Source organism: Rhamphochromis longiceps, linkage group LG1 (genome assembly GCF_057381845.1).
Source record: "Rhamphochromis longiceps isolate RC_006_pf linkage group LG1, R_longiceps_female_GT1.1, whole genome shotgun sequence".
NCBI classification, from domain to species: domain Eukaryota; kingdom Metazoa; phylum Chordata; class Actinopteri; order Cichliformes; family Cichlidae; genus Rhamphochromis; species Rhamphochromis longiceps.
Window position 1 is genome coordinate 32613013 of NC_140557.1, and position 12328 is coordinate 32625340.

Consider the following 12328-nt stretch of genomic DNA (forward strand, 5'->3'; position numbering starts at 1 on the left):
GTAATGTCACCATTAGCAGGATGCACCCTGGGTCTCCAAATCCTGGCAGTGGTCCTTTTCTTTTCTTCTCTTCTCAGCAAGACACAGAGTCGACCTGGGAAAAGTTGTCAAACTTACAGAAAAGATGGATTGTGCGTCTTAAAATAGCATTCTCCACCTGTCGGCTAACATTTTCCAGCACGGTCACTGTTGTATTCGGTGATGATAGCCAAGTATCACATGAAGGGGATGCTGTGACCATAAAGCTGCTTAACCCTCCTGCCTTCTTGGGACCTTTTTGTGCCACTGCTATGTGTTAAATGGCTGCCATTTCCACTGTGTTCAGTGGAATATAACCAAACTTGCCACAGGATAGTTTTTACCTGTCAATGTTAATATTCCAGTGTGAATTCCTTAAATCAGCCTAAAATGGCTGAGCAGCAGAAATCCCCACACCCATCACCCTGGGGACCATTTTCTGCCCATTGACTTCCATTATAAACGCTATTTTTCAACCCCAAATTATCATCATATGATTTTATTTTTTCTTCTTTTCTTGGATGTCAATGAAGACTCAGGGCCTTGAAGTTTTAATTTTTAAATTGCAAAAAAAATGCAAAAAAAATAATGGCAGGTCAAAATGTATGTTGGTGCCAATCTTTGGTCCATCTAAAGGCCTACTTATAATGACAATCACATATTACTTCAACTGGTTTTTTGTGGAAATATTTAGTTTCGTTTTTTGGTTTTTGGGGCTTATAACACAGGGCGCTCATGTAATAACACTGGGATTTGAAGGGTTAAAACAACGAAAATATAATTAAAACTTTACATGAATATTTCAGGGAGAAGTAGTTTTACAAGGTTGGCTAATTTAAAGTGGAATAAAATATGGATATATGGTCTTTTTATGGCGTGGCTGAGAATGGTCCCTAGGGTGATGGGTGTGAGTTTTTTAAAGGATGGCAGGAGGGTTAACACAGTTGTGAGCTTCCAAAGCTCTTAAAGGAGCCACAGATGTGCTTTTATAGTTAACAATATAGTATGAGCATTTGAGAGTGATGCTTAACATGTGGAAGCTTTTGAAATGCTGACAGTGATATACCATAGTCGATACTGTAAAATGACACTGCATCCCATGACTGATGAGACAGTGGGATGTTGGCGGTGGCTTTTATAAAATATATATTACACGTCTTAATTCTACTATTCCTCTTTGTTTACAAGCTTCTTTGTGTAACTCTGGCTGTTTTCATGAACCTCATGAGAACTTTCAGTTGTTTTCATTTTCTTGTTTCCCCTCCCCTATTTTCTGCTTTATATTGAAAGTGAAATCACTAAGGCTTAACATAAGCACAGCTTTATTGAATTTAAATCCATTTTTACCCAGCCACATTTGTGCTTGAGACATAACTGTCCATGGCAAAGTTACTTTAAAAAAACAACCTTTTTTTGGCTATGAGTAATAAAGCTGTAGGATTTCTTTGAAGAAAACCTCAAGTGCGTTTTTTTGATATAAATATGTTCATATTTATTATTAGATGTTTATAATCCAAAAGGTACATACACTGTTTCGATAACCAATTAAATATATCAACCGATGTCTCCCACGACCTCGAGCAGTTCATATTCACAGGGCGTGAAACCGGAACTTTCTTTGCAATACGAAATATTTTCTGCCGTTAATCACAAACATACTCACTAATTTCTTTCCCACAAATAACCATTTATTCTTCACACATTTACTGAAAATTACAGTTTATTGAAAGGACACAGAAAGGTCAGATAACACAGATACATGTAGCTAGGAGTTACTACTCAGTGCATGGCACATTCTCAGGGAGACGACCCATTGTGAGTCTTTGGCTCTTTGCCTCTGGAGTGTTAAAGGCAGAAAGAGTGCTGAAATATTAAATGTTGAACAGTTGGCCAGCCAACTTGAGCCTCTATATTTCAAAATGTGGAGGAGTAAATTAACCTTGCTACAATGAGTGACAAACAATATTCTAAGTTGGGTAGTAGTAGTAGTAGTAATAGTAGTGGTAGGAGTACTTTTTTATTTGTCAATTGATATACTTATCACAGGATACAGTGTCAGACCTCACCAGTGCAAAGGGATTTTCTAGAAAGATCACACATTTAGAAAGCAGTGTCCTCACTCGGAACAAAACTCAGATAAGTAAACAACAAATGAACGATCATGAAACAAGTTACCAGTGCCATTGCTACCTTTGAAAAAATTTTCTAAACGCATGCCATTTTACTATGGAGGTTTTTTTAGATGACAGTTTGAAATTTGTTGACAATTCCAGTGTCTCAGCTCTTGCTAACGATGCTGATATGCGCATGTGTGCATGTGTGTCGAAAAAGTGAGTGTGTGTCTGTGTGTGTGTGCATGCGTTTTGTAGAAGTGTGCGAGTATGTGCTCTTAGAAAGATCCTTCAGGCAATGCAGTAGATCTGTGCTCCCGTTGATATGCCGTCCTCTCAGTTGTATTTATGGGGCTTTGTCTTTTTGCTGCTGCCTCCCTCTGCCTCGTCATTGTCGTGTGTGGGCTTTGTGTTGAATTTTCCACTCTGCACTTGGCTCTTTTCCTGTTAGGTTCAGAAGATAAAGAATAATAATGAGGCAAGACTGACACAATGGTGTTCAATAGTAGGCATATGGTGGTTTGTAATCTTAGCAGAAAATACCTCCTAAATCTATATGAAATACAAAGAAAATTTAAACAGTAAAACACGGCAAGTCTTTCATATGATGACTGCTGCTATGCTCCTATATTCAAAGTGCTTCTCTCTACTTGTCCTAGTCCTTATGCTGTCTAGCATCTGTCCTATTTATATGCTACCACAGTTGCATCAGTTGCCTTTGAAAGACTGATAGCTACTGGCCTGCATCAGCCCGTCCTCCCAAACATAATAATTCACCATAGTGTAACTGCTGGTTGTCACATCCACAGCTACATAGTCACTAAAAAGTGCATTTGGGTAGCTTTTTTGTAAAGTTGCACCAGCAAATTCAAACACACACACACACACACACACACACACACACACACACACACACACACACACACACACACACACACACAAAAAAAAGCATATATTTATGCTTTTTTTGTGAACAAAAGAACTTCAAAGTGTATCCTGCAGTTTAAACCTGCATATAGGTACTGGGAACCTTTACTAAAAAATCCCAAATTTTTGTAGGTTTTTTGGTATCTTTTTATCCTGGATTGTTTGATTGATTGATTAACAGCTCCCACTGTTGATATGCAGATTAGGGCTGAATCGTCTCCGACATTTGGATCGCAAGGCCTGCTTACTTGTACTCGGGCTTTATCGTCTTTACTTGCAAAACAGAGAGGCTACTCACATGAAACACAGCTACACTGAAAAACTGAAGGTCAAAACTCTGCAGAGTACATTAAGAATTAATCAATTGTACAACTTACTGTGTAACAGTGACACAGTTATACAAATCACAACTCAACTGAACCCATGATATACGCTCGGGTTCTATGCTAATATCAGAATAAACTCTTTTGTTCCATCACCATATATTTTAATGCTTGTTTAAAGTGGGTTTGGCCACGAATATCAAAGTATTTGTTTCCATAGTGTTTTTAAATTTGGGATAAAGAGGGTTTTTTTTTTTTTATGTGGACATGAAAAGCACCTCAGCTTGGTATCTTACGTTCCCCTGACTCACAGGAGTGATTAGCATGCTTCAATTCACATAGTTTTTGACAACTCAGTGACTTTGTTCCTAGACTTGAGGAATCCTTTGACAACTTTTTTTAAGTGTTAAATCTAGCAACTTTTTTTGATAAACAACTGGGCATACTGCTTTGTTCTTGCTCTCCATCCACAGGCATTGTTCTGTTCTATTCTGTTTAGTGGCAGTAAACACTAAACAGAACTGTATTATATTTGCATGCTGTTATTTAGTCTAAATCTGTGTATTGTGTGAAAAAAAAAAGAAGAAAAACATTCTCTTGTCTCTAATTTTCTCATTGTGATATTATTTTGACTTATGTGTATTAATTTTGTCAGATGACTTCTAGCTGTAAAATAGAACACACGTCCTCAGCCAGTCATGTTCAGTCTCTTAGGATAGAAAATGCCATATCTGAGAATGGCTAATAAAAGGAGAAGATTAGGATGGGGAAAACATAGAGAGTGGGCAGGAGGTAAAGTGTTATGGACTAAGCTTAAGGTGTTTGGGTCAAATAGAAGATTGAGAGTAGGAAATGAAAAAATGCTGGAGGTGTGCTTGACATCTGTCAAGAATGGTGGAGAAATGTGTTGCTCTGCTGGTGATAAATTGCAAGATTGATTACCAGCAAAGAGATGGGATAATGGGATCTTGAACAAGAAAAGCTACCACTCCATTTTGCAATGTCATGTCATACCCTGTTAGCACCACTTGATTGCAACCAATTTCCCGCTACAACAAGACAATGATCCAATGCCCAACTCTGAACTATGCAAAAACCATTTCAAGAAGAGCCTGTAAGCTGGCATTTTGTCTATAGTACAGTGGCTAGCATGGATCTCTGAGCTTTTGTGGAAACAGGTTGTCTGCATGCAAGAATTGGCCATCAAACCAATCATTTTGGAGGTGCTTTGACAGACTTATAGCATGCATAAAAATGCTTCTTCATAATTATCATATTGTATTCATAGACAGATAGATAAATATTTTAGTTTTTTTTTTTTTTCAAACTTTGATTCAAAGCACTTTTGAAAGAATCATATATCTGATCCAGTGGATGAGAATCAATCATGCTTCCTTTCATCTGTTCATCTGCAGGCATGATTCCTCACTTAATGCACTCTTGTGATTTCTTTCCACCCACTTTGATGTCAAGATTGGGATTTTTTACTGTGTATATCTTATTTTTCACCACCAAGAACTCTCTTAAGAACATCCAGTAGTTTTAGTTGACGGTCGATTTTTGGAAAAACTTTCAAGAGCTTTGTCAGTAGCAGAACTATGAATGTCACCCTACAAGCAGACATTCATAGTTTTGCTTTAAAGCCAATGTGGCCAACAATATGGCTGACGGACAGAAAAAAAATCTGAAATAATGTTTCCACCTTTTTGAATTTATTCTGATTCATCCTGACTCTGTACTTAATAATAAACAACCATACGACAATATATTTACATTGCATGGAGATTGTGAGATTTTTATTTATTTATTTATTTTTGTCTTGTACCCCGCCTCTCGCCCTATGACAGCTGGGATAGGCTCCAGCGCCCCCCGCGACCCTGAAAAGGATAAGCGGAAGCGAATGGATGGATGGATGGATGGATATTTATTTTTGCCTACAGATACATCCAACAGAAAAATCAGTAGCTATATAATACTTTAAAACACACCACTAAACACATACCACTGATTGAATAACATCATTATTAGCAAACTAGGTGAAAGCAGAAGGAATTCTTTGGAAGCCTAAAACATATTTTTGCTAATGTTTTCCTCACTTTGAATCATAAACAGTAGCTGTTTATTTGAATGACTGCATAGCTGCCTTACTTGATTTTTATCATTTCCTTATCACCCTTTGTGATTTTTATATTCCAGCTGGCGTGCTTCCACTTGCACATTTTTAATGAATTCAGGAATGTCAGACACAAACATTACTCATGCTGTGGTACTTCTGAAATATGCTCTGTTGCTTAAGAATGTCAACATGTGCTAAAATGGTATGAAGTTATATGTTTGACCTATAGGAACACAGAAAAGAAAAAGAAAATGAACCAACTTTTTTTTTTCAATGAAGTTATTGATGTGTTTAAACATAATCTGAAATTTAGATACATTGTATTAAGTTTAAATGGCACACTTTTGCAATTTTTTTTAAATATTGCTCTGTCACTCTGTGCATGACGAGGCCACATCAGTCTGCCAGAGGAGGCTAAGTCAATAATAATAATAGATTGCATTTATACACAATTTACAATTCATTCACTCTCACATTCATACACTGGTGGAGGTAGCTACAGCTGGCATATCGCGCCATTGGCCGTTCTGGCCATCACCAGTAGGCGGTAGGTGAAGTGTCTTGCCAGAGACAGAGACTGTCCGAGCCGGGGCTTGAACCGGCAACCTTCCGGTTACAAGACGACCTGCCAATACTTTGAGCCACTATCGCCCTATAGATAAGGATTGTGCAATATAGCTCACCTAAAGTGTTTCCTTGTTTTTCTTTTTCATAACTACTGCAGCGTTGTACCAAACACAACAGGTACAAGACTGTAAATACTTTTTCTTTCAAAAACATCTGAACATAAGGAGAAATGACACTTGGGTTCTCAGTTGCCACAAATCGAACATGAAAACGCGTAATGAAGGTGGAGAAGTGACAGAAATACGGAGCACCTAAATGCAGATTGATCCACTGAGACTGGAATGCAAATTACTACTAATCAAACTGTTTACTACACCATGTATGGCAAGTGCTGTGCAAGAGGGATAAAAACTGACAGAAGGAAAACAGTCTATTGTACATTTGGTACTGCAACACAATATGAAAATTTCGCAATTAGTGATCTAAGAAGGATCATAACTATATAACCATTACGTCTTACAATGTCATTAGACCGACCTGATGGTGATGGCTGAAAACCTTGCTACTGTTTTCCTGCATTTCTTCTTTTTCAAAGAAAACAATACTAGGATTAAAAATGTACTTTGTGCCCTAACAAGGATTTCTTTTTGCAGTTACATTTTTTTGCCTTGGGGAATTCTTCTGACTCCCCTAACAAGTAACATCCTAGATTAAGTTCACTACATTAAATCGAAATCGAAATAGCATTACATCTCATAATGCTATAAATCAGGGACATAGTCCAAAGCGTTGCTACACAAGAAAACACTTGTTAAACTTTCACAGAATATCTCTCTGGCACAAAATAAACCTGAGAAGTCAAATAAGCCCATTTGTCTCCTTTGCAATATTCTTGTATTTGTTTGCAAATACTCTGCGTGTCTAAAAATGGATTGCTGCCACTTGGAATGCAAGACAGTTGCTCAGTTACACAGTATTGCACTGCATTGAAATGAGATGCATTGTTTTGCTGTACCATCTGCCACCACCAAACAGGTGTGACTCAATTCAATAATAGGATGAGGGAGGCAGTTAAGCATGGACTTTGACAGGACATTGAATATCACATACTGTAGGTGACATTGGCACACTGAATAATAGATTTTTATGGATTGGTTGCTTTTTTTCTCCACTTTTTTAGGAATGTGATGTAGATGTTGTGTGTCTCGCTTGTGTCTTGATGAATCATCAACTGTGTTTCATTTGATGTCTTTGGGATGTACTTCATTATATACAGAGCTAAATCAGTTTGTTTAGTTAGTAGTTGTCAGGAAGGATGTCGTCACAATGTGTCAGCTACATCTGTGTTGCCTTTCTTTCCATATTGTCGTTTGAAAATGGCTTGTCATGCCATCTGTTTGATTACACTGCAGGATAATCCAAAAATTATTGTCAAAAAGCTATGACAGGGTAAAAGCTGCTACACTATCTTGTCATAAACTATGTAATTATATCATATATGTATTTCACTTGCTAGTAAAATGGTAAATGGCCTGTATTTATATAGCGCTTTACTAGTCCCTAAGGACCCCAAAGCGCTTTACAAATCCAGTCATCCACCCATTCACACACACATTCACACACTGGTGATGGCAAGCCACATTGTAGCCACAGCCACCCTGGGGCGCACTGACAGAGGCATTGTGAAATGAAAGTGCATTGTATACAGTCAGATTCATTAATATTTGGACATAATTGAACAATATCCTCTGAAAATGGTAGACTCTAGATAAAAAAAGATGACTGTAGTTAATACAGTACTTTTGTTAAAGCTGAATTTTTGCACTTCAAACACATCTTGGCTTTTAGGGTGAGGGTGATAGGGCTCTCTACACCAGCGGTCCCCAACCCCCGGGCCTCGGACCGGTACCGGTCCGTGACTCGTTTGGTACCGGGCCGCGAGAGTTGAGGCTCAGGTGTGAAAGCGTTATTTTGTTATCGTTTTTATCGTTAACTTGGTTTTCCTGGGTCTTTTCACGTGTGTTATGAATAAATCTTCTTTTTTTGGTACCAGTACTACCGTATTTCCCGGACTACAAAGCGCACCTAAATATTAGCCGCACAAGCTAAAATCAGGGGAAAATCCTGTTTTGTACATACATTAGCCGCACCTGACCAAAAGCCGCAGGTGTTTCAATGTTGACTTATCATATGTAAGAGAATATGCACAAAGGGAATTGTCAGGAAAGAGATGGCTGTTTGGAGACATCACTTTTATTAATATTTTGAAAAACAAGTTATGGGTACATATTTGCACATGTAGTACATAACAGTAGCCTACAGCACACCAGAAAAATAGATTCGGACTACCTTTTAGGCTCAGGTGCAGTGACACAGCTTTAACAAGAAGAAAAGTCAGTCATTCACCACCATCTTTCTCTTCTTCCTGCGCACTAAAACCACCAAAGTCCTCTTCTCCAGTGTCGGATACAAACAGGCTCAGGATGGCTTCGTCATCCACTCTTCTTCTCTCCTTCGTTGTCACTTTCAAAACCAAAGAAATCCTCGTTGTCAGTGTCAGAGTCGAACACCCTCAGAAGGGCCGTGGCGGTGTCCTCCTCTCCATCATGCAGCAGTCCAGCCCTTCAAAATCCGTTGGTGATCGTGGATGTTTTCACACTTTTCCACGCTGTCAGAATCCACCGGTGGAGTTGGGCATAACTTGCTTTTTGGGCATAACTTGCAAGTTTATCGCCGCTCATCATCCACGCCTCCCGCTGAATGCGTAGCGCTACTTTGAAGTTTGTTTTTCGCGCTACTTCGTACGGCACTACGTTGCCTGGCGGACGGACATGTGACTAACATACCACTCTTGAACCCCGATCCTTCCGCCAGGCAACGTAGTGCCGTACAACAGCGGAACACACAAAACAAATCGTCTTACGATATGACAAAAATCACGGACAATCCATAGAAAAGCCGCACCTGACTAAAAGCCGCAGGGTTCAAAGCTTGTGCAAAAAGTAGCGGCTTATAGCCCGACATTTACGGTAGTTTTATTTTGTTGTATTTATCCGCGACACCTTAAAGGCCGGTCCGTGAAAATATTGTCGGGCATAAACCGGTCCGTGGCACAAAAAGGTTGGGGACCGCTGCTCTACACCACTGTGATGGTGCACAAGGGCAAAATATTAAGAATTGTGTTATTTTGCAAAAGACTTGACTGGTCTTTGACCAAATTTTAAACACGTATGCCTTCGATATAAAGAAAATGGCATTAGGACTGAAATTGAATGAATTAACTTTTAAATGGATAAACCAATAAAATAAACTAACATAAAACTTCACTGTACTAATGAAAAATATGTCAGCATATAAATTCATATTTTCATATAAATCCCGTGACACACACCTGCTGTTGCTCTGGTAGCTTTCTGCTTTCTGGAGCTGATTCCTCCGTCTGATTCTGGAAGCAGTCACTCCCAGTCTAGGAGAACAATATGAGGACAATATGAGATGATGATGAGATGAGGAATACTTTATTTACCCAGTCAGCCTAACTTTATTTTTTCATTACAGTAACTAAAATGATGATGAAAAAAATATACCTCTTTGCCAGACAGATATATTGTATTACATAGGGTGATAAGCTGATGTAGCAGTGTACAGTGTCCCAGCTTTATGTATTCAGTGAAAACAGATAAATAAACTCACATCAGTCAAATTCATAAACCTCTTATTTTTACAAATAAGCTTCAAGGAATCACTGACTTCAACAACCACAGAGTAAGCAGAGTAAGCTGCTTATCTTATTCTCATTATGAAAGAAACGTAGCCTTATATGTGCACTTTAAATGTTTAAAAGTATTTATTTATTAGTCAATTAACATTTTATTATTCAAAATATAAAGAGCTTGGTTGTTAAAAAAGAGAAAGCAGTTATTTGAAGCTGCTGATTGTTGAAAATGAATGATTGTTGTAATCTATAATAAGTACTAAAATAGTAATTATTTACACCAACTGTGATGTTTTTGTTAGCGCTGCCAGCATTAATTTTGTTAAAATGACGTTAACGCCATAACTGCATTAATGCGCTCCCCGTGCATGGGGGTGCATGGCGTCAACGTGTTAGCGTGATTAGCTCGTAAACACGATGACGCCCTGCAGCCCCACTCATGCACGATCCACGCTAACTCGCTAACGGAGATTTGCCGCATCAATGCAGTTATGGAGTTAACGTCATTTTAACCAGATTAGCGCTGACAGCAGTACTTTTTGTATTAGCTGAATGTCAATCCTGTCTATAAAACATAGGTAATTTGTTAAAGTATAGCAAGGCCATCACATTTCATTTTCAAACCAGGGACACACTGCAAGCTACACATGCTCATACAAATTGTCTTTCTTCATTTCCTCCCCGCCCACAGAGAGAAAAGGACAAGGGGGAAAAGCAGCAATGATCATGGGCAAACACGAGTCTCTGTTTCAAATATGTCTCCTCTTATCTGTATCAGCATGTTTCTCCCTTTTCACGCCCCTGCCAAAATTATATAATCAATTATGAGACGCCAGTGAACATTGTTTTTGGCACAATTTCATTAAGGAACAATCTCTTTGACACAGTTTCCACACAGGGCAATTTCCTTCCAGGGCAGCACTCCTCACTATTCCCCTGTCTCCTGTAGTCTATCAACTTATGCCTGTAATAGTTCTTGATAGCCACTTGTCAAAAATCCTTACAGGCTCTGTTTACTTCCTCTGCTTCTTCGGAGCCTCTTGATTTTGACATTGTTGGAAGCAGTCTTTTGGAGCCTCCCTCATAGCTGACTGCTCACAGTTGCCCGGACCTTGGAGAAGCAAGTCTCTTGTCTGAGGTACCAAAGTCCTTCATGAAAAAAATCTGAACAGGAGAGGTCAGTGACTGCTCCACGCTCTCCTTCCTCAATAACTGCTGTCAAAGTGTCAATGAGGCTCTGAGTGAAGAGCTCTTTGAAGTGTGAATGTGCAAATTTTGTGATCACTGCAACTACAGTACTTTCCCATGCAATAACAGGTCAAATGAATGCACTACCTTGTTAGTGAGTTTCAAGGATGTAACAAAAAACATTTTCTTTCTCAATTAATCTTTAAGGTATTTTTGTATTCATTATTTTGCTTAAATTTACTTAAACCGATGTACAGACATGTCTTACAGATTGACCCATAGTTCAGTATGAATATCCAGTTTAAAATGACAAACAAAAAGAAAAGCACCAAATCAATACTGCCAGTTTATTCAACTCATTAAAATGGACTTCTTATGCTCATTTACAAATGCACATTTATATGGGACTCTATTCAAGAAGATTTGCACGATTCACAGATAAAAATAATCCTTATTGATTTTTTACTGGGCCTTGCCGCACTAGCTCAGTTCATCCACTGCCTGAAACAAGTTGTTTTAGCTCCCTTGCACGCATTGAACCAAACTTTCTCAAAACAAACTCCCTGTTATGAATTGAAGGTTTGAACTGAAGGTGGATCAGACGTCTGTGCTCATAGCTAAACCTCCGTGACTGAGGGATAAAGGCAATAAGTGGGCTGATAACAGCATGTACCCATCTGGGCTGGTTAGTACAGGGCAAAACAGCATTGATCATGAAGGATCCCCACAAAGGTACAAGGGCCATCTAACTTACAATTACCTGATTCTCCACAACATGAAAGCTCTTCTAAACCATCACAGGAACCAAACCGAGAAGTCATTTTAGTCAACAAATGAGCATAGCTTAGAAAGCCTATGACTCAATACGCCACACATCGATATTGCTTGGCACAAGGCAACACTAGTAGTACACTACTGATGTTCAACAGGAACTCAGCGGGGCTGTGGAAGACCACTGGCAATCACAGAAGTCATAATCAAGAGTGGAATACACCAAAGTGATGCACTGTTAACACTACTGTTCTGCATTGGCTTCAATCCCCTAACCCAGCATATTGCTAAAAGTAGAAGTGGAGTGATCATCAGTCATCAGCTACATCCTGTACAGGGATGACATCAGCAGTGAGTCATCCCTGTGACATGGATCGACTCACTGATCCATGTCACTAAGATCTACGAGGATATTGGGATCTCATTTGGACTGGATAAAAAAGGTAATCTAGACTGAAGGGATGGAGCTATAAAGAGTCAAGTGAGTTAAGCATGTAGGACCGATAACAAAGAAAAACATAATAGGTCACCTTCAATCTCCAAAGCAATGTAAAACTGTGTTATTAGTCTTCATGCAGCACATGGTGTTCCT

At 38.8% G+C, this 12328-nt stretch overlaps 1 protein-coding gene across 2 annotated transcripts in view; it reads right to left on the reverse strand.

Moving 5' to 3' along the window:
- Positions 1-1668: 1668 nt before the first annotated feature.
- The window catches only part of luzp2 (leucine zipper protein 2), a 160732-nt gene continuing 150072 nt past the window's right edge, over positions 1669-12328 (reverse strand). Inside the window, exons 10-11 of one of the 2 annotated variants that reach the window (XM_085411989.1) lie at positions 9454-9528; positions 1669-2573 (exon numbers count right to left, since the gene is read on the reverse strand). In XM_085411989.1, coding sequence (XP_085268115.1) covers positions 2466-2573; positions 9454-9528 — 183 coding nt within the window. In that variant the 3' untranslated portion in view covers positions 1669-2465. The remainder of the gene's footprint in view (positions 2574-9453; positions 9529-12328) is intronic. The other variant, XM_085411980.1, reaches the window with a different exon arrangement.